We start from the raw sequence: 22,199 nt of genomic DNA on the forward strand, positions 1-22,199 counted from the left end.
GGCCAGACCCTGGCTCACGTCTGGCTACGGCTTCCATTCCGGGTCACAACCGTTCTGGCTGACCTGCTCCTCCCCCCGCGACATAGCGCAGAGCCCCCAGCTCGAGTGAAAGCGTGAGCGGGCCCCGGAAGCACTCGGGAGCCTCTGGGCCGGGGGTCTTGTGAGAATCCCCTCGACCCGAGCATCCGACCTGGTCTGTCAAAGCCTCTTCCCACGGCAGCGGGAGGCGCACCGGTAACGGCAAGAGCCTGGCAGCAGGTGTTCAGGAGTCTCCAGCCGGTGCCGCTGTTGCCGCTGCGCGGCGAGACCTGCCGCGGGATTCCCGAGGGGCGCCCGCATCCGGGGCGGCCGGTGACCCCGGACAGCGGGCCGGCCCTCCCGCGAGGTGCTGGCCTCCCTCCAGCGCGCCCGCAGCGTTACGGGGCACACGGGGTGGGGGGGGGGGGAGAGAAGCCGGATGAGGAGAGAGCTCTCGTCTGGGGTCCTCCAAGGCTGACACGTTCCCTTGCCGGATTGTTTCCTTTTGTGGCATCCCATGACCCACGACCGGCGGGTCGGCTCTCGCTGAAGTCACACCGCTGGGCCAGAACGTGTTTGGAATTCCTTTCCTTGCAAAGAGGGAAGTAACCTTGACAGAAAGCAGGTTGGCGGTTGCAGGAGGCGGGGTAATTGACTTCCTAATGGGTGGGGGCTCTCTTTCGGGCCGTGAGATTATTTTGGAACGGGATGGATGTGGCGGTTGCACACATGGGGAATGTACTTAATGCCACGAAGCGTGTGCTTTAAAATGGTACTGTTAGGAGTTTCACCTCGGTCCAAAAACAACCAGCCTCTGACGACAGCTGGTGCGTTGTGTTTTCTCGCGTGCCCGCCTCCCTCAGAAACCTTCACTCCCAGAAGGAAGTGGTCAGCATGGCCTCTGTGACCAGTTGTGTAGGTTGTTCACTGCACAGGGGCATCGCCGTGAGGGGCTGCCATTCAGCTGGTGCTCTTCTCACCCAGTGCTGGAGAGTGTCTAGCTAGAAGAAGGAGCATCTTTTCTAATCTACTCAGAGGTGCCTGTGGGCTTCTTGGCCTTGCTAGGAAGAGCCCTAAGGCTGAGCCTTCTCCACGTTTCCACGGAAAACCTTGTCGCCGCATACGCCATCCTCCCTCTCCCTGTCCACGCGGCGGCTTTCTTGTGGCCAGATGCGCGCTCCTATTTTTGAAGTGGGTGAAGAAATAAGTCGTGTCTCTGCAGCTCAACCCGTAATTTAGTTAATGGCTTCCTGTGCTGAGCACGCCTGGCAGATGTGTTCTGACAGCAGGAGGGCTCAGCGTGTTTGTGGAAGGAACTGGGGAGCGCGTTGGGCCACGGGTGCCCGCTTTTGCTGATGCGTCCAGCGTGGATAAGCGAGCTGGCCAGACGTTCCCCTGCTCTCCCCTGGCGAGGGAGTTGGGGACCGCGACAGTGACTGTCCTTACAGAAGCGGGGAGGCCCCGGAGGTGCGGGACTCTGGAACTGGAGATCTCAGTCTGGCTTCTGTCTGCGAGGGTGACAGAAGGGATGGTCTTAGTGAGTGGCGCTTCCACGGCTTAGTCCAGAGGGTGTGTGAACCGGCGCACCGGAGAGCATCCGGGACCTGGAACTCCTCCCACAACAGGGAAGCCGAAACCAGGGTCACGGCAGGATGGCTTTGTGTCACGTTTATACCTCAGAGACGACGGGCGGGAGCATGTGGCTCTCTGGGGGCGGGACAGTGTGGGCAAGAGAGTGGACTCTGGAGCCAGGCTGCTCCCTTCACATCCTGGCTCTGCCCTTCCTGGTTCGCCTCTTCGGGCCTCAGTTGACTCCTGTGTAAAATGGGTCTATGGTGCCTGCCTCACAGGGTTAAGTGAGTAAATACGTGCAAAGGCCTGCTGTTCAGAGAGCCAGTGTTTTGGGCAGAGGCCACTCTAATGTTGCTTTGAAGTCAGATGAGCAGAGGAGAAGCTGACGCCCTTTTGGGTGAGGTAAAGGGCCCACCGCAGTGTCCCTGCAGTGAAAGGCTGGCAGCTGAGCCCTTGCAGACAGGCAGAGGCCGCTGGGGTTTTCTCCTGGAGCAGATCCGCGGACTCCGTCCCCGTGAGCACCCGGCCCACAACCTGCTGGACCCGGGGCTCCGGGCAGGCCGCCTTCGCACGGCTCACAGCAGAAGCAGGTGTGATCCCTGCCCCAGTGGCACGGAATCCGGGCTGAATTCCAGGATGCGCTTCTGGGTGGCGACTTGGGCAGCCCGTTCCGGCCCGCTCGACGTCAGGGGCCCTGGCCAAAACGCCGACGGAACAGCTCGCCTCCTGCGGGTGGCTGGATGCGGCCTTTTCAAGCGGGTCCCGCAGCTAGGCAGGGAGGGACCAAGGGCTGGGAAGTGACCGCGGAGCTTTCTAGAACTTGTACTGTGGCGTGCGGTCAGGTGACCGCAGAGCAGAGTCAGGATCCTGCTTTATGGGCACAAGAAAAACGTTCGGAGCTGATCGGGAAGGAAGTGGCTGCTTCTAGAGGTGCGGCAGAAGGGCAGGGAGTCTGAGGTGGGGGGGCTGAGCGGTCCGTCCTGGGCTTGAATCCCGGTGCGTCCTCCGAGAGTCCCCTGTGGCTGCTGCAGCTCATTACTGCTTGTTTGTGGGACAGAGCAACACGTTTATTCCGGCAGAGCCAGGAGTCCCAAACCAGGGTGTTGACTGGGCCCTGCTCCTCCAGAGGGAGCTCCCCGTCCAGGAGAGGAGGCTCCTGGCTTCTGTTTTCTGGTGGCTGCCCGTGGTCCTGGCCCGGGGTCGGGGGGCGTCACCCTCCCCTGTGTCTTCTCAGACACACCCCCTTCCGTGATTTCCCCTCTTTCTGTCTGTCCCATCGGCACACACGCCCACCTGGATGATCCTGGATGAGCTCCTGTTCAGGAGCCTTCCCTCGATCACACACCTGCCGAGACCCGTTTCACATCAGGTCACGTTCACAGGTTCCAGAGGCTTGACACGGATGTGTTTTCAGGGCCCTTTTTTGGCCTGCCACGTGCTGTGTGACCGTGGCCTTCAGTACCAACCTCACTGAGCCTCATGTAGCTAACGAGGACAGGGCCCCTGCAGGTGGATTCCCCGGTGCCCTGGACGTGTCCCCACGTGACCCGGTGCCGGCCCGTCCCCGGTGCCCACAGCTTCTGTTGCGGCGAACGCGTATTTGGTTTCAGCGACGGCAGGAGCGTGATTTTCGAAACCGAGTCTGTGCTTTGTGCCCAGGTATTTGAAGCACACGCTGGACCAGTACGTGGAGAGCGATTACACCATCGTCTACTTCCACTATGGGCTGAACAGCCGGAACAAGCCGTCCCTGGGCTGGCTCCAGAGCACCTACAAGGAGTTCGACGGGAGGTGTGTGCCCTCCAGCCCTCGGGGGTGGGCCTCAGGGCTGCGCCGAGTGACGGGCAGGCCCCGGGGGGGGGGGGGGCAGGAGGGGTCTCGGCTGTGCGGCAGGGGGCCGGGAGCTAGGCCGAAGGAGCTCGGGGTCCCCTCCCTTGGGGGCCGGGGCTCTGTCCAGAGCTGTCGTTTGGGGCAGAGGCGGCCGGACGGCCCGTATCTGTGGGCCACCAGGCTGCTGCGGCAGCTACCGGGTTCTGCCACAGGTAATACGGAAACCGGGGGCGGACCTGGCATGTGACTTTCGTGTCACTTTCTTGTGATTTTGTCAATGTTTATTTTTGAGAGAGACAGAGTGCAAGCAGGGGAGGGGCAGAGAGCGAGGGAGACGCAGAACCCGAAGCAGGCTCCGGGCTCCGAGCGGTCGGCACCGGGGCCCGAACTCACGGACCGCGGGATCGTGACCTGAGCCGAAGTCGGACGCCCAACCGACCGAGCCCCCCGGGCGCCCCGAGTGTCATTCCCACATATCCTGAGCTATCGTGTGTTTAATTCTTTTTCCGGCCATTGACAACGTGAAACCCTTCACAGCTTGCAGGGCTGTGCAGTACTAGGTGGCCGGGTCTGGCCCGTGTCCCCCAGATTACTGACCCCCAAGACACATGGCAGAGAAACGTGGGCTCGCGCCGTCTTCCGGGTGCCCTTCGTGCTTGTGCAGGCCCACCTGCAAGGGGCTTTCTGGTGCCTCGTGTCGGAGAGGTGGGCAGGTGGGCAGCACGTTTTACAGGTGCGGACGCACAGGCCCCAGAGAGCCGTGTCTCTCCCCCACCCCCATCCCGCACCTGGTGTGTGGCCGTGCTGGGACCCCCCGCCGAGACCCCCTCTCCCTGTCCCGCCCCGGGCCCCGCGCACCCCTTGGCAACGGCTTGGGGCTGGCGGATTTTTTTGCTGAGCGACGTCTTGTGTCACAGTCAGCTCTTCGGGGCTGCTAATAGACTGCACCGTCCGGCCTTCGCGCAGGTGTCCCGTGTTCCTCTCTCTGGCTTTTCCTTCTCGAAGGCCTTTCTAACCCGTGCTGGAGGTCTTCCCCTCAGAGCTCTGATGGGCGGGGTGGAGGAGGCGGAGCCTGATCTCCCAAAGCCCGCCCTCGCGTCTTTTGGGTCCTGCTGTCGCTGGGCCTCGAACCTTCGGAGGAATTTCTTGGCTTTCTGGCCTGTGTCTCGGGGAAAGGATTGTCGCTGAGCTGCACCGCCGTTTGCCTGACACTGGGTGCCCGGCCCTGAGCGGAGCCAGAGGCAACCAGGCCCCAGCTCTGGCCCCTCCCCCATGAAGCTTTCCTGGGTTGTCCCCGAAGCATCGCCGGCCCCTCCCCTGCGGCCTCAAGGTCCCTGAGCAGACAGCGCATGCGCAGAGCGGTGTGTTTGTGCCCACGCACCGTGCCTGGCTGCCGCCCTCCGTCCCCTCCCCTGCGCGTGGGGAAGGGGTCTGCAGGTGGCGGGCTCTCCGTGTTGGGCGGGAAGATGGGAGCCAGGTGGGGCCAGAGGCCGGGTGGGGGAGGCGGCCTTTGAGCAGCCCCTGGAGGGGTGGGCAGGGCATTGCCAAGTGGCAGACCGAAGAAAGAGTCGGGTGAGCTGAGGCTGCGTGGTGGGAGGGCTGGACGAGGGGGGGGATGGGTTCCCCTGGGGAATCGCGGAGGGAGGTGGTGAAGGAGGCAACAGAGAGCCACGGAAGGTGCTTGAGGAGAAGTGAGACGCCTGTGTAGGCCTGTGGTGAGCTGATACAGATAAATTGTCAGATGGAAGGTGGCCGACTTATTCTGTGGGAGTCCCTACTTGCCACGAAGGTGGACCAGGGGGTGGGCGTAGGATCACAGATCTTGGCTCGATAGAATCCAGAAAGATGGACCTTCTAGACATCGGAACCAGCAGTGGAGGGTCTGCTGGGATAGTGAGTCCCCCGTCACCAGAGGTGTGCAAGTGGAGCTCCAAATCCAATTTGGTGAGATTTATACCGCAAGGGTTTTCCGTCTGCCGTGACTGCACCCCAGCGGGTTTTCCTGAATTTTTTTCTCTTGGCTGTTGGCTCCTTATTCTCCAGACTGTGCCTCCAGGTCACTCCTTTCAAGGGAGAACCGGTCCCCCCACATGTGTTGCGACCCCCTTCCGGGAAGCCACCTCCACGGAAGGATGCACTCGGTGGCCCCTGCCCTCTGGGACCCTGGACCATCCACAAGTCGCTACACCTCCCCCCTCTCTGCATGAAGAGCCGTTCTTTTTGTCCTTAGTTAGTATCTCTTTGGGAGATACTTTGAGACTGTGGGTGTCTTGCTCCCCATCGAAGGGTCTTGTGGTGGGCCTTTGTCTCCACTGCCGTTTCTTGGCCCAGTGGTTGCTGGGACGGTGGCCGAGCGGTGATTGAAGCCACCGGCAATTTACCATAAGGAAGAGCTTAGCCGTCCTGGCTCATTCGTATCAATGGGGACTTGTGATTTCCTGTTTCTTTCAATGGGTTATAATCCATGACCATATTCAGCGTTCAAATTCAAATTCGGCCAAGTGGGCCCCCTTCCAGCCTGGCTCCTGGGGCCCTCAGACGTGTCCCCTTACGCTGAGTGCCCCCCCTCCCCATTTTCTAGCACAAGAAGATGCCCCGGGCGCCCCTTACACTGTCCTCACCCCGCACGGGGCGTTCCGCCATTTCTCTAGGAGCCGGGGTGTCAGAGTAGTGTGCTTGTTGCTTTTGGGGTGACTGGCTCCCAGGCACTACCCGTGGACCCTTGGGGTGTTGCTCACACCTGTCCGTCCCTGCCGGGCCCCGCGTGTTCACCCCGACGCCCGCTGTTCCTGTCCTGCAGCCCGGGGCCCGCTCTGGTTTCCTCTGTGGGTCTGCAGCCCTCGTCTCTGGTGGGGAGGCGCTGCTCGCGCTTCCCTCACTGACGTGCCTGCCCGTCTGTCACCCAGCATCTGATCAGCCCCCCTCACGGGTCCGGTTACTGATCGGGCCACCCCACCCCTGCACACACCGCCTTCCCGTCCCGCCACCTCCCCGTGAGGGAGCCCTGCTCACGCACACCTGCCGGCTCCAGCACCCCCCTCCCGGCCTCTGTCACTCCCCTGTCCTCACCCCTGCCCCCCGGGGTCCGACCCGGCAGCCCCCTGCTCCGCGCGTGCTAACCAGCCCTCGGGGGCTTGGGGTGACTGGTTTGTGACCCGTGCGATCTCCTGCCACCGTGGCCAGCCTCAGGGCACCAGCGTGCCGCCCCTGGACGCGGAGTCGGAGGGGGACACCGGGTATGGACTTCTGTTATTCAGATACACAGACAGAATAGCCTCGGGGGCGCAGGAAAGAGTAAGGGGAGTAAAATGAGCCGGAAGTGAGGAGTTCCGAGTATTTATTACCTTGGCGTTTAACATGAGTTACTTAATTACGTGTTCGTATTATTCAATCACGGCTGCTTTTTACAACCAGCTCCCCAAATTCCTGAAATTCGGACAGCGGGCGACAGGGGGACCGCGCTGGCTGCACGTGGACGCCAGGCCACCCCGCACGGTGCCAGCCTCCTTGCCTCAGCCTCGTGGCTCTGCGCTGACTTACTCTGGAATGAGGGGAGCACGCAGGCTCTTTAAGTGGGTGCCCGGGACCCCGTCGGTGGGCGCACCGGGGCTCTCCCAGCGGCCTGCCCTTGCGAACTGCTCGGTGCGCCCCGCCCCTCCCCCTGGGTGAGCGCCCGCAAGGGGGCTCTGCTCTCGCAAACGGTGAAGTGCCGTGTGCGTGCCAGGTGGTGCCAGTGGACGGGAGGTCCTGATTCCCCTTCCTGCTTTTGGGCCAACGTCCTTAAAGTGGCTCTGTTCGGACAGCGAAGGTTCTGAGGCTCACAGTCAGGGCTCAGCTTCGGGCGCGGGGTGTAGCGCTCTGAAGTCCTCCCACGCTTCCCTCCTCAGGTACAAAAAGAACTTGAAGGCGCTCTATGTTGTGCACCCCACCAACTTCATCAAAGTCCTGTGGACCGTCTTCAAACCCCTCATCAGGTACGTGGTGCTCTAGGCGAGGACCTCACCGGGGCAGGAGGCTGCATCCCGTGGGGCGGGGGGACGGCCCTCCCTCTGTGGCACCGTGGCGGTCTCGTCCCTGGGGCACTCTGCCCGCCCCACGGCTGTGGCGGGTCACAACGGCTGACGGTCACGAACAGGACGCCAGCTTACGACAGCTGCGAGCTTTGCACCTGGCATTTTATTATTATTTTTTCTTTTTTTAATGTGTATTTATTTTTTGAGAGAGAGAGAGAGAAACAGAACAGGAGCAGGGGAGGGGCAGAGAGAGAGGGAGACACAGAATCCAAAGCAGACTCTCCAGGCTCCGAGCGGTCAGCACAGAGCCCGACGCGGGGCTCAAACCCACGGACCGCGAGATCATGACCTGAGCTGAAGTCAGACGCTTAATCAGCTGAGCCGCCCAGGTGACCCTGTATCTGGTATTTTAAATCCCGCCCTGGCCTGAGCACCTACTTCATGCATCTGCGCTGGGGGTCCCCAATACCACCTCGTGTTTCATGATTCACTACAAGGACTCCCAAAACTCAGACCAGCGCTCGTTCCAGAGAGTGTGGCCCGTGTGGCCCTGTCATTGGGGCCGGCTGCGGTTCCCAGATCTGCAGGTGCCACTTGGAGAATGCCTGGAACGGCAGCCTTGAGTCTGTTCCCGTTTAAGGTGGGGAGAGATTTCTGAGGCCAGAGTTCCTTCGTTTCAGGAGGATTCCCACGCAGTCAGTGTTCCCACCTGGCTGCCTGTGCCGCAGCCACACACGCACCTGTTGGGACGGTGGGATTTCGTTCGTCTGTTCCGTTGTTTAGCCAGGACCAGCATGCCCGTCCCTGGCTGACGTGAGAAAGCCAGTGCCCGTTACCCTAGTGCCCGAGAAGACCGCTCAGATGTTCTCCTGCTCCTGGGTGCTGGCACTCACCTTAGAAAAGCTCTGAGAGTTCTAGAAACCTCTCCAGTTCTTGGGGGAAAACCCCTCTCCCACTCTGTAGTGCGGCAGCCCAGAGGCTGCGGTGGTTCTGGAGCTCAGGCGTGACTTGCCCCGCCTCTGATCACCTGTTCCTCTGCGCAAGACATGCAGCCTCCCTCTGCCTTAATTTCCCCGGGAGACAGACTGCGGCTGTACTGATCCTGTCGCAACAACGTATTACGGAATGTTTAGAACAGGGCCTGCCTGGTAAAAGCCAATGCTCAATGTTTGCTGCTAGCATTTGCCCAGCCCCTATCTCCTGACTCATTTTTTAAAAAAATTTTTTTAACGTTTATGTATTATTGAGAGACAGACACACAGCGTGAGCAGGGGAGGGGCAGAGACGGGGGGAGGCACAGAATCCGAAGCAGGCTCCAGGCTCTGAGCCATTAGCACAGACCCCGACGCGGGGCTCGAACCCACGAACTATTAGATCATGGCCTGAGCTGAAGCCGGTCGCCTAACTGACTGAGCCGCCCAGGCGCCCCCGGACTCATTTTTTTAAAAAAACCTTTTTATTATCTTTTTGTGATTACTTTAATTACAATTTCTTACGCACTGTACGTGCATAGCACCCCAAAACAATCCTATGACATCAGCTGTATTTTCCCTCTTCCAAAGGAGAGGAGGTTAATGCTCAGAGAGATTAAGCAGCTTGCCTGAGGTCACACCGTGAGTAATGGCTCAGCTGGGATTCCCTGTGTGGTTCTGCCCCTTATCCCGCCTCAGGCATGGACATAAGCAGGTGCCAGGAGAGAACCTCAGGACTGAGGGTTGGAGACCCCGGAGCCGGGACTGGGCTCTGGCTGTGTGGCCTTGGGCAGCTGCTTGACCTCTCTGAGCCTTGAAGTCCTCATTTGAAAATGAGGAGGACAAGTCCAGAGGCTCTCCAGAGCCCATGAACAGGGGTTTCCCCGGGTCCAGCCCCTACCTCCTGACTCAGACCTCTGGAGGTGGGGCCTGGTGATTGAATTCCCCTGCCTGGACTGCCCCGAGGTCTTTCCGGGTATGAGAGGCAGGAAGCATCTGCCCTCCAGAGCCTGGGGACCAGCAAATGCTAGAGGGGGTCAGGCAGAAAGAGAGCGAAAGTGGGGGGCGCTCCTGCACGGGCAGTGTGGGTTGGCACCAGAGGCCTCCCTGCAGCTTGGAAGCTCTCTGTCCCCCCACCCACAGGCGGTTCACGGGAGATGGTCAGGCCCCCTCGGCCCTTAGGGGCATGTGGCTGGGGGTCCGGGCACTTGGTCTGATTCCCACTCATCCACTAGGGGGAGCCAGCGCACACGGCTCGGCCTCCTGCGGGCTCTGGGCTCCAGCCTGCCTTCCGGTAGAACAGCTCAGCTTCGGTTAGAGAAGGGAAAGAAAGGTTCTAGAAGTTTGCTGGGCTCTGGATGGCCAGCGTGGAGCCTGCGGCGGCCAACACGGTGTCCCGCGCTTGAAGATTTGTCAAGAGGGCACATCTGCTGAGTGTTCTGACCACACACACAGAGCAAAGGGATGCCCAGGAGAGCTTGGTAGACAACGGATATGCTTGGTCCCTCGATCGTGGTGATGGCATCGCGGTGTGTGCCTGCGTTCACGTTCCCCGCGTTGTGCACGTGAGATCCGTGCAGTTTTGTGGAAGCCGGCTGCACTTCAGTAGAGCCGCGGCAGGGGACAGGTGATGGCGGCCTGCCAGGAGCAGGGCCGGGCCGGGCATGTGGCTTCTCACCCGCCGGATCCTGTTCTGCACCCGCCGTGCAGCTCAGGAAACGGACGCGTTACTGACGGCAGCCAGGTGCCGGTGCCCACCAGGTGTCGGCCAGTGGGCATTCGCCTGGCTGGTCTCGCTCGGGGAGAGGACCCGTTTCCGAGGGAGGACTGAGGCGCTGGGCGGTGGGTGGGTGGATTGGGGGGGGGGTTGTCTCCGTGACGCTCGCTCCGGTGTGGCCTCTTGGGGGCCACCGTCCTGGAGAGAAACCAGTGTCTCTCTTGGTCCCTGTCCCCGACGGGAGCCTGGAAGAGGGAGGGGTGCCCAAAAGGGAAGCCACCGCCAAGCGGGAACCGCAGGCCCTCTGGGCCCCTCCCTGCATCTCCCGGATCTGTGCAGATTCACTCACGGCAGCTTCACATTGGAGGCAACTATTTATTTTCATGCAGATGAGACGCTCAAGAGTGTTTGGCGCATCCGAGATCTTAGGAAAGCGAAACCTCTGCAGACGTGCGCTGCTTTCGTTATGGCCCGGTTTTCTCTGGCGTCAGCACTTAACGTTCACTTAATACGGAAAACGCCCGCATTGTTCTTCCTCGGCTGCCGCCACCGCCCCTCCCCCCGGGCCCCTGGTCTCTCTGGTGCCACCTAATCGGTTTTTATTCTCTTGCTTCTGCCCTTCCAGTCATAAGTTTGGGAGAAAAGTCATTTATTTCAACTATTTGAGTGAGCTGCGCGAACACCTCAAATACGGCCAGCTGATCGTCCCCCCCGAGGTCCTGCGGTGAGTCAGACCCTCTTCCGACAGCCGGGGAGAACACCTCCGTGGTTCCACGGGCCTCCGTCCAGTCCCGCCAGCGTGGAAGGCTTAATTTCCAAACGTGCGCCCAGCGGATCCGGCCCAGAAATCTGCGGCGTCAACAAAGATGCCGGCTGCTGACGCAGAGAAACGAGGCTGCGGGAGGCCGTTGGCGGGACACCGGAGGTTATTCTCTCCCCGCGTCGCAAACTGATTTTAAAAAATAAGCCGTGATCGTAGCTGCAGTTTGCTGCCTTGGTATTTGCCATTTTTGCTTTTGAGCAGAGAATTAGGGGAATTTCTCGGGTGTGTGGAATGAAGCGACCCGAGGCAGTGGCAGGTGCTCTGGAAACCAGCCCCGCCCCCCCCCCTCACCCCCCCCCCCCGCCGTGGCTTCTGCTGAAACCCTATTAGTGCGTCTGTCACTTCATTTTATGTGGCTCTGTGGTCTCTCCCGTGGGGTCAGGGGAGCAGAGGAAGGCATGTGGCCGGTTGGCCCCACAGCCAGCACAGGGGCTGGTCTCCAAGTCCCTGCCAGGCACCCTCTGCCCTTTGCAGTCCCCACTCCAGGGGCTCGCTGAGGGAGCAGGGTCCTCGCCAAGCCGCATCGAGGTGGGCAGCCTTGCAGGGGCAGGGGAGATGTTAGCTCTTCTGGGCGCCAGGTCACGTGCCGGAAGTCGGGCACACAGAGCGGTGTAGGCAGTGACCTTGCCCTTGGAATGCTCCCACGCGGTGGGGACCACAAGTCCGTGAGAACAACTAGGGAGGGGACTATCAGGGAGAGCTTCCAGGAGGAGGTGACTGCTGAAGTGAGTTTCCAGGGGACAGGAAAGGCTGGGAAAGGGTGTGTCCAGCAGAGACGTGGGTGAAATGTTGGCCAAGGGTTGGCAGGCGAGGTTGGACGTGTGCCGGGGTGGGATGAAGACCCAGGACGGCGGGGGATTGTGGGGCGGGGGGTGGGGTGGGGGGCGCATGCACACGCGCACACAGCTGCACACGTGTGAGGTGGTGGTGCGGCACATGGGCCCAGAAGCGTGAGGCTCGGGGCACCCGGCCCGTGGCCCGAGGCTCCTCCCCCGCGAGCTGAGCGCCGCGCCTCTGCTGTGTCCGCAGATACGACGAGAAGCTCCGGAACCTGCACAGGGGCCAGGTCCCCGCTCCCGCCAAGACGCCGCCGCCGCGGCCCCCTCTGCCCACCCAGCAGTTTGGCGTCAGTCTGCAATAGTAAGTGAGCCGGTCCGCGGCCTGCTCGTTTCCTCGGTGGGACCGTGGGACACTCCCACGCCCCAGAGAGGTCGTCCCCAGACCCTTGCCTTCCGCAGCCCAGCTTACCCTGCGGAGAATGCGAAAGGCGCCCTTTCCCTGCAGCGGGGAGTGCACGGCGCGCGCTCCCGCCGTGCCGCGCCGAGATCCGGCGGCGGCGAGCAGAGCTCTCGTCGCCGCTGCTCGGTGCTGCTCGCCGGCTGCGGCGGCTCCCGGCTCCCAGGCCGCGGCCGGACACGTGCCACCACCCCGGAGTGCAGCGTGGTCTTGTTCTTTGCTTTGGCCAGCGAGCCGGCGCCACCGTGGGGCAGGCCACGTCGGGAGGGGAGTTTGGGAGCCACTAAGCGAGTTCATGTCGTGGTGACGGCAGCCGGTGGTCACGCCAGCCCGAGTGACCGCTGCGTGCCTCCCGCTGACGCCCACGCCGGGCACGAGGGAGCAACGCGCTCCTGTCGGGTCTAAGCCCCCGAGCAGGGAGTGTTCGTGTCACAGCGTGTCCTGCCCTTCCTGGCTGATCTCACCCCTTCTTAGCCACGCGACCCTGAACTCACTCCCCACCTCAGCTTGTTTGCTTATTTCTGGGGTGAGCGAGGTGGATGACGTGAGCTCAGGCCTTTGACGCCCCCTCCCAAAAGGGTTCCGGGCCAGCTTCCTCTCTTCGGAGACTCCTTCCGAGGCACCTTCTCCGGGAAGCCTTCCTTGATGCTCTGGGCTGTATCCAGGGCCCTCCTGCATCACCACCCCACCCGAGCAGGCTGCCCCGGGAGCCTCTCTGGGTATTTCCCCCGCTTGGCAACAAGTGCCTTGGCCGTGCTCGTGCGCTCTGCTTCGGGCGGTTGGCCAGGCTCTCGGGTACCTGGGATGACGGAGGACAAAGGAGACGTTTTATCCCGCGGCCCCGCCGGGCGGTCGGGTCTGGTCTACACCACGTGTAGGAAGACCAGGGTCTGCAGGGTGGGGGTGGGGCCCACTAGGCGGTCGTTTGGTGTCGGAAGGTGGCATGTGGTGTGCTTTCCCACGCAAAAAGCTGGTGACCTTTAAGATCCACAGTGGGGCTCGATGAGGTTTGGAGGGATGAGAACGGAGACTCTCGGGGTGGTGTCCTGGCTGGGGCACTGGGGGGTGCCTACGTGCTGCCTCGTACCTGTCACTTGTCCCTCCCGAGGCATCTGGGCACAAGGACCCTTCATTGTTCCCTCCTACGGGCTCCGGGGCCACAGGGGAGACAGACGCTGGGGACCCCCTCTTTCTTCTTGCCTAGAGTGAAGGGGGTAGGATGTGGTGGGAAGAATGATGGCGTCCGGGGACGTCAGTGTCCTTCCTGATCCTGAGCCCATGGTGGTGTCACCTTACATGGTGAAAGAAACCGCAGATGTGAGTCGGGGAAGGATCGTGGGACGGGGAGGGAATGATCCCGGATCATCCAGGCAGCCCCGGTGTCATCACAAGGGTCTGTCTGAGTCAGAGAAGAGGCCTGAGGACAGAAGCGGAGGTTGGAGTGACATGGGACCTCGAGCCAGGGGATGCAGGCCGCCCTTTGGAGCTGGGAAAGACAAGGAACAGATCGTCCCTTAGAGCTTCTGTAGAACTACAGCCGTGTTGACCTGTTTTACCTTCTGACACCCCCATAAGTGCAGGATAGGAAGCTTCTGTGGTTTTGAACTACGGAGTTTGTAGCGATTAGTTTATAGCAGGTGTAGGAAATGACTGTGGGGCAGGGAGAGGTATGTGGGGGAAGGAGGTACTTGGGGGGGGGCCTGGGAGAAGGAGCTGAGGGCGGGGCTGGTAAGGGGGTGGGAGTCGGCACCTCGGGTGTGTCACCACAGCTAAAGGAAGGCCCTGCCTTCCAGAACTTTCTGCGATGATAGACATGGTCCTCACTGCCAGGTTGTGGCTGTTGAGCACTCGAAATGTGACTAGTGCAGTTGAGGCACTGAATTTCTAACTTTATTTAATTTTAACTGATGTAAAAGTTTTTTTTTTTTGTTTTTTTTTTTTTAATTTTTTTTTCAACGTTTATTTATTTTTGGGACAGAGAGAGACAGAGCATGAACGGGGGAGGGGCAGAGAGAGAGGGAGACACAGAATCGGAAACAGGCTCCAGGCTCTGAGCCATCAGCCCAGAGCCCGACGCGGGGCTCGAACTCACGGACCGCGAGATCGTGACCTGGCTGAAGTCGGACGCTCAACCGACTGCGCCACCCAGGCGCCCCTGTAAAAGTTTTTTTAATGTTTATCTATTTTGAGAGAGTGTGTGCATGTGTGGGCATGAGCAGGGGAGGGGCAGAGAGAGAGAGAGAGAGAGAGAGAGAGAGAGAGAGAGAGAATCCCAAGCAGGCTCCACACTGTCCGTGCAGAGCTGGATGTAGGGCTCAAACCCACAAGTCCTGAGATCATGACCTGAGCCGAAACCAAGAGTCAGACGCTCAACCGACCGTGTCACCCAGGCGGCCCCAACTGATGTGCCCCCCTCCCGCTGCCCCGCTGGACAGCTCAGCTCTAGACCTTTGGGGTCTCACCGCTGCCTCCCCTCCCCAGACACGCACACAGGTGGGGTCTCCCCGGAGAGCTATATTGTAAGCACTTAGCGAACGCAGCATATGTTGACCTACAGTGTTCCCGAATGTATCCGGAACAAAAATTTACCAAAGTTTCCTTCTTTACCCGCTGTCAATATGTACTGGAGTGACCTGCTCCTGCCCGTGGGTGTGGCCCCGGCACCCCTGCGGCCCGCCTGGGAAGGCGGCACTGGCCGATGCAGTGACGGCGGGCCCCTCTGGGGGCGCTGGTGAGAAGGGCCCCCCCCCCACCCCCCCGCGGGCCCAGGCTCCAGGATTTTCAGGCCTGAGGCTTCTGCTGTCTGTGTCTCCGCCTTCAGCCTGGCCTGTGTATCCGTGCTGCTTCCGTCATCAGTCCCTTCGTCTGACGACTCTAGTGATGCCTTTCAGATCGCCGATTTCGTTGTTCCAAACCACTTCTGTCTCCTATTGTCTAATAATAAAACTTTATTTATTTCAAGTTTATTTATTTATTCTGAGAGAGGGAGAAAGAGCATGTGAGCGGGGTAGGGGCAGAGAGAGAGAGGGAGAGAGAGAATCCCAAGCTGGCTCCGTGCTGGTGGGGCCCGATGTGGGGCTCAAACTCACAAACCTCGAAATCGTGATCCGAGGGGAAACCGAGAGTCGGACCTTAACCGACTGAGCGCCCCAGGCGCCCCTGTGTAATAAAGCTTTAAAAATGAAAGACGGAACACCTCTACCTCGTGGATTTCTACAGCCATGTCTCTGAGCACAGTATGGGGGAGTCACCCTGGGACCCCTGTCTTGAGCAGGTGTCTTTCAGGGTGCGTTGACAGAGTTTGAACTCCAGAGATGTCCGTTACCAGATCGAAGACAGGTATTAGAAATGCCTTTATAAAGGTCTTGGTTCATTCCTGTTCTGGGGCCAGTTCTAACTGTAAAAATCAGTTCCTTGTCTTTTTTTTAACGCCCAACGTGGGGTTCGAACTCACAGCCCCAAGATCAAGAGTCATATGCTCTGCCCACTGAGCCCGCCAGGTGCCCCGGTTCCTTGTATCTTTAGGGAGTGCTGAGTCTCACTGGACAACCTTTGGAAAACGTCGTGTGTGCCACTTTGAGAGATAATCCATGCGATTGCCTCTTTAAATTAATATTTTATGCCGTTTCGTTGCAAACGACTACAATAAAACGGCAATAAACATATTAAATAGAGTACCAAATATGTAATTTGTTTGGACTGTGAATGAATGAAAGTCATTAAAATTCATCACCAAATCCTATTCACAAATGTTAATTTGCTGAGTTAAGTTCAGAAGCACACAACAGAAAGCTGTCACCTTAGAACAAGCTAATTAAGTTAACGTATCAAGGGGGACGTCAGAGACTCGAGGGATCTTTGGCCCTTGCCATCGCTGAAGAGAGAAAATGCACGTGGGCACTTAGTACGGCTCTATCTGGTCAGATACGGGGTAGTGGAAAGAGGGAGGGCCTCCTCAGGGCAGAGGGGGGATGCAGGTCCCAGCTTTGGGAAGTCAGGCTGGTTAACTTAAGCAACCCCAGTTTCCCTCCCTGTGACTGGAGGTGAAACCATGCCCTCCCCACCTCCAGGGCCCGGGGGAGGGGGGGCATAACAACAGGGTGTGCGGACCACGTGAACCCGTTCCTGCTGCCAGGCTTGCCTGCCTTTAGTCCTCCTTCATAGTCTCCTCCTCCAGGAAGCCTTCCCGGATGACTCCACGCACACAAGGACCGTTGGTTAAAGACACCGTTCTTTTCGCCACTGAATTGCCTTGGCATCCTTGTCAAAAATCAGTGGCCCATCGCCTGGGTGGCTCAGTCGGTTGAGCGTCCGACTTCAGCTCAGGTCATGATCTCACGGTCCGTGAGTTCGAGCCCCGCATCGGGCTCTGTGCTGACGGCTCGGAACCTGGAGCCTGCTTCGGATTCTGTGTCTCCCCCTCTCTCTGCCCCTCCCCTGCTCATGCTCTGTCTCTCTCTGTCTCAAAAGTAAATAAAACATTAAAAAAAATGTGTTTTTAAAAAGAAATGCAATTGATTTTTGTCAGCTGATCTTATAGCCTACTGCCTAAGTAAAATCTATTAGTTCTTATGGATGTTTTATGATTTTTTGTTTAGTATTTTCCACATCCAAGACCCTGTCGTCTGTAAATAGAGATACTTTCACTTCTTCCTGTTCATCCGGGGTGCCGTTCACTTCCTTTTCCTGCCTGATTGCACTGGCCGGACCTCCAGTGCTGGGAAGGAGTGGGGTGAGCACACATTCTTGCGTTTTCCTCTTCTTACCGGGAAGTGGCTACGTTTTTCAGCATTAAATATGATATTAGCTGTGGGTTTTTCATAGATGCTTTTTATCCGGCTGAGGAAAAGCCCTTGTGTTCCTGGCTCATTGAGCGGTGGGTTTTGTTTTGTTTTTTTCCTATGAAGGGATGTGAGATTTGGTCACGTGCTTTTTTTTTGCCTTTATGGAGACGATGACAGAGGCTTTGTCCTTTATTCTAATAATATGGCGGTTACATTGATCAGTTTTTATGTTGAACGAACCTTGCATCCTTGGGATAAATCGCATGTGTTCCTGGTGGATAATCTCTTTCTACGTAGCTGGATTTGCTTTGCTGGTACCTTGTGGATGATTTGGTGTCTGTGTTCGTAAGAACTGATCTGCGGTCACCTCATACGGCAATGTCTTTGGCTTTTCTTCGTGGGAAGTTTTAAAATGACAGTTCAGTGTCTTCACGCGTCATACCTTCTCAGATCTTACATTCCTTCTTGAGTCACTTGCGGTAGTTTGCGTCTTGGGATTAGAGTTCACAGCTTCATTCATCACAAACTGGTTCTTAGTAGCGATAACGTTACTCACCTTGCCGCCACGGCACAAAACTCGTCCCCTGTCCCTTCTCCCCTCTGTGTCGTTATGGGCACACCAACTAGGTCTTAATTTTGTGCCCACTGGCACACATTTGTAATTCTTGCTCTGCTCTGTGGCCTTTTAAGTCAGATAAGGGGGAGAAAGAGGCACTAACGGTCACACCCGTAAACTCTTTTATAAAAGAGATTCCCGGTGGCATTTCCCTCACCTGTGTGCTCCGTCCTGCACGTACAGGTGAAGCAGGTGGGCAGGTGGGAGAAGAGAGGGGTGGGGGGCTTCCAGACTCGGGGGGGAAGCGGGTGGGTCCCCCTGCCCACACCTCTCCCGCTCCTTCCGCACCTGCAGGAAGTGGGATGTGGGGGCGACGGAGGCAGAGGTCCCCTTTGGGCCGTTCGTTAATGAGCAGGACCACGTGACTCCCAGCTGCTCCTCTCCCAGAGCGGACGGTTCCAGCTGACCCAGCGGCCACTTGCACGAGGAAGGGAGTGAGGGGTGCCCGGGAACACTCGTCTTTGGTCTCCTGCACCGTGTGGCTGTCCGGAGAGCAGAAGCCGCCGTCCTTGGGAAGGGCCTCCTGGGTGGGGGCCGGGCCGGGCCTCCTTGGGCTCTGCTCCTAAGTCGTGTGCCAGCCTGACTTGCCAGGACCCCCCCGCCCCACGGGGAGTTTTGGGGGCTGGTCTTGCGAACGATACAAAACTTGCCAGTTCCTCCTCCACCTCCCACAGAGGCCAGCTGTGCAGGGGTGGGGGGTCAGTCCCACCAGACCCCGACCCGGGATGCAAGGCTGTGGTCTGCTCCGGCTACAAGGGCTTGGGAGTCCGATTCTCACTTGAACCCTTAGGCCGTGTGACTTCCGGTGAAACGATTTGCCTCTCTGAGCCGGCTTTGTCTTCTGTCGCCACGCGGGCACGGCGATAGAGCCAGCAGGCCTGGCGGCACACCGGCGCACCCTCGGTCCCCTGCACGTGGCGGTTGTCCACGTGCACTGCCGGGTTCCGTGGGCGCCCGTGACCTCCCGGCCGCCTTTGTGGCCCAGCGAGGCGTTTCCGGAACCGGGAGGGGCCGAGAGGTCAATGACCACTTCAGAGGGCCGGGAGAGCCCGGGTCCCCAGCCGGGCCGGCCAGCTGCTCCTCCCGCTCCGTCCCTCCCATCGCTACAAAGCTACAGCCTGTCCTCACTCGTGTGCCTCTCACCTGCAAAACCAGGGCAGGAACCTGCTGATCACTCCCAGCGCGTCCCCAGCGGGGAGGGGCTACGAGCAAGGATTATGTGCCGAGAACCCCCGGTGCCCTCTGGGGCCAGACGGTTGGCCGGGAGCACATGGTGCTGGCCCAGGAATAGCGCTCGGCTGTGGAGAGCCCCCCGCCTGCCTGCCGCATGCACCTTGGAACTTTAGTTCAGGCTGTGGGTCTAGTAATCCGTGCGTCCTTGTGGAGACCTGACCCTGGTCTTGGCCCGCACACATGGGGGTGCACAGGGAGGGACCCAGTGAGAAAGGATTCGCTGCTGCCCTGGGCGTCCCCTCTCAGCCAGGAAGCACGCTTTATCCAGAGCCCCTGGGGCGGTTGTCATCCTCTGCACTGACCCAGGCCACTGAGCAAGCCCCTCTCTGAGCCAGCGGGTGGGCGATGGGAGGGAGGAGAAATCCACGACATGGGTTTCTGCGCTGCCGAGAGCGGTCATCGAATCCCAGGGGATGAGTCGCTCCGTGGCTCACCACGAGAGGCCCGTGTGCCCGGCTGGAGGTCCGTGCGCCTTGAGGGCACGGGGGAGGAGGCATGCTTGGCTGGGGGCCCTGCAACTTCGGGCACACCCCTTCTGGGACCTCAGTGTCTCACCATCTTACAGGCCCCTCCCCACCCTGGAAGCCTGCTTTAGAAAAAGGAAATGTGGGGGCGCCTGGGTGGCGGCTCAGTCGGTTAAGCGTCCGACTTCGGCTCAGGGCATGATCTCGCGGTTCGTGAGTTCGAGCCCCGCGTCGGGCTCTGTGCTGACAGCTCGGGGCCTGGAGCCCGCTTCAGATTCTGTGTCTCCCTCTCTCTCTGCCCCTCCCGCACTTGTACTCTGTGTCTCTCTGTCTCAAAAATAAATAAACATTCAAAAAATTTAAAAAAAAAGAAAGAAAGAAATGTGAGCTAAGCTGCAGGCAAGGGGGTCTTTGGGTAGTTCATCAGCGTCGGCCCGTTTGACCGGTCTCAGCAGGGCCCCCTCCCCAAGAACGTTCACTACGCCAGGCTTTGGAATCAGCAGACCCAGGCCCCCTAGCTGTGTGACCCCGGGCAAGTCACTGCAGCGTCCTGGGCCCGCTTCCTGGTCCGACACGGGCCGCCCGCGTGTGGCCTGGGACGTCACTCAGCCCCCAGAGCTCCATTGGTTTCGATCGTTGGTACATTTGACTCGTAGCTGAACGCAGGCCTCTGTGTCGCTCAGTATTTACTCTTTGCAGCTGGGAGGAGGGCACCAGCATCTCTGGTTTCCAGTTGGGGAAACAGAGGCCGGGGAAGCTAGGAGCCTGGCCTGAGGTCACCCGCCTCCTGAGGGCAGGGCCAGGACTTGCACTGCTCTGGCTCCCAAAGGAAGCAGGAGGAGGAAGAGAGCCACCCGTCCGCCACGTTCCTCTCTCCCTGGGGACGCAGAGAGGGGACCGCCTGGGTCCCAGGCCACCACGTCCCTCTCGGGGACACGGGAGGCCAAGTCAGAGGTGGGGGGGAGGGTCCGCCCGCATTCCCGTGGCAACACGACTCGCGTCACAGGGACCGCTTGGCCGGCCGAATGTTGCTTTGTGTCCCCGACATACAGCTCCTGCAAAGAGAAACCACCAAGAAACCAGCTTTCCGTAGAGAGCAGGACACGCATAGGCCTGTTAGTGCCGTTGGCAAAGTTTTCGTGGTTGTTCATGTGGGCCATGTGTTTGGGAGTCCTCTGTAAACCCTGGGGTCAGAGGAAGAACAGAACTGGTGTTGCATCCCCCCGAGGAATCGCGGCGGAAGGACCGCACGCTTTTGGTTTTGTTTTAATTTTCTTTAATGTTTAATTATTTTTAAGAGAGAGAGAGAGAGAGAGAGAGTGTGAGCGGGGGAGGGGCAGAGAGAGAGGGAGACACAGAATCCGAAGCAGCTCCAGGCTCCGAGCTGTCAGCACAGAGCCCGACGTGGGGCTCGAACCCACGAACTGCGAGATCATGACCTGAGCCGAAGTCGGACGCTCAACCGACAGAGCCCCCCAGGCGCCCCTGACGACCGCACATCTCAGTTAGGCCCGGGCCTGCCTCCAGCTGGGCCGCCTTGGGGCTCTGGGGCCTCTCCCAGCGTCCACAGCCCATCTCGAATTTGGGCCAATGAAATCACAACAGAAACTAAGCGGACAAGATACGGGAGCAGGGCCTGTGGGCTCAGATGCGTGGCTCATCCCCGGCTGCGCGTTCTGGACCGTCTTCCGTTACCTGCTGTCACGACAGCCCCCTCCCCCGGCACTTAGCAGTCTCAAACAGCCGCCGTTTTGTTACGCGTCCTGATTTCTGGGGGCCGGGAATTTGGGCAGAGCCCAGCTAGGCAAGCGTGCTCCGGGGGGCGCTGCCAGAGGTCGCTCCGTGGCGTCCAGTGGTGGCCCGGCTGCTCCTCCGGAGGGCCCGGGGTCCGAGGCGTCGCCTCACGTCCTGGCGCGCGGCAGGGAAGGCTGGGCTCAGCTGGGACACGGCCTCCCCACCGGACACGCCCAGGGTGGCCCCCTTCTTACGGGCCAGCTCGCGGTTTCTGGCAGGGGTCCCTGGGACCACGGTGGAAACTGCCAGAGTCTTCAGGCCGAGGCCCGGAAACCGGCCGGTCGCTTCTGCCGTATTCTCTTGGTCAAAACAGCTTTCTTTTCTGGGTTCTGGGCTCGTGGCTCCGTCCCCCACCTTCAAAGTGCTCCGCTCTGACCTCTGCCTCTGTTGCCACATCTGCTCTGAGTCTGGGCCTCCCCTGGGCTTATGTGGGGACGGTCCATGGTAATCTCCCCACACGGTGCTGGGGGACAGCGGACACGGAGCCTGCGCTCTTTGGAGAGGAGCAAGGAGGCCTTCTTGGAGGAGGAGAGCTTTGGCTGGGCCTGGAAAGAGAAATAGGGAGGGTGTACCTGCAGCGGGGAGGGCGCAGGGTGTGCTGGGAGCCAGCCCGGAGGCCTGAGACCCTGAGACGTGGGAAAGACTGGGTGTCGGTGGTGAGTTTCCGTTTGCCCACAGCGTCCGAGGCGGGACGGGTAACGGTGCCGCGTGCCCCGTGTGAGCGCCATCTGGGTCGCGAGGCTATACGGGCGGGATGGCGGTGGGGAGGTGGTCCCCGCTGCCCTCTCTGGCCCCGAGAGAGGACAAGAGGAGACGGCCTGCTAGGGGGGCGGTGTGCCAGCGCCTTAGCGGGGAGGGGGGTCCGAGGGCGACCAGAATTTCTGTGCATTTCCTGTAGCATCCGCTTAAGCGTCCACGGTCGGGACTCCGGCCCCAGTTTTAGTTCAATTTTCCGTTTTACAATTGTTCCGCCTTTTTGTTGTTGTTGTTTAGAATTTTTCAACTTTATTAGACAGAGAGAGAAAGCACGAGTTGGGGAGAGTAGCAGAGAGAGAGAGGGAAAGAGAGAATCCGTAGCAGGCTCCGCACCGTCAGAGCGGAGCCCGATGTGGGGCTCGAACTCGTGAA

General features: G+C 59.7%; 1 protein-coding gene across 1 annotated transcript in view; it reads left to right on the forward strand.

The window, feature by feature from the left end:
* The window catches only part of ARHGAP8 (Rho GTPase activating protein 8), a 49,183-nt gene that overhangs the window by 12,984 nt on the left and 14,000 nt on the right, over positions 1–22,199 (forward strand). Inside the window, exons 4-7 of the mRNA XM_047066417.1 lie at positions 3,250–3,381; positions 7,308–7,394; positions 10,747–10,845; positions 11,974–12,084. Of these exons, the coding sequence (XP_046922373.1) occupies positions 3,250–3,381; positions 7,308–7,394; positions 10,747–10,845; positions 11,974–12,084 (429 nt within the window). The remainder of the gene's footprint in view (positions 1–3,249; positions 3,382–7,307; positions 7,395–10,746; positions 10,846–11,973; positions 12,085–22,199) is intronic.

This window comes from Lynx rufus, unplaced genomic scaffold (assembly GCF_022079265.1).
Source record: "Lynx rufus isolate CCGP_SWC_20201006 ecotype Redwood Valley unplaced genomic scaffold, mLynRuf1.p SCAF_7, whole genome shotgun sequence".
NCBI classification, from domain to species: domain Eukaryota; kingdom Metazoa; phylum Chordata; class Mammalia; order Carnivora; family Felidae; genus Lynx; species Lynx rufus.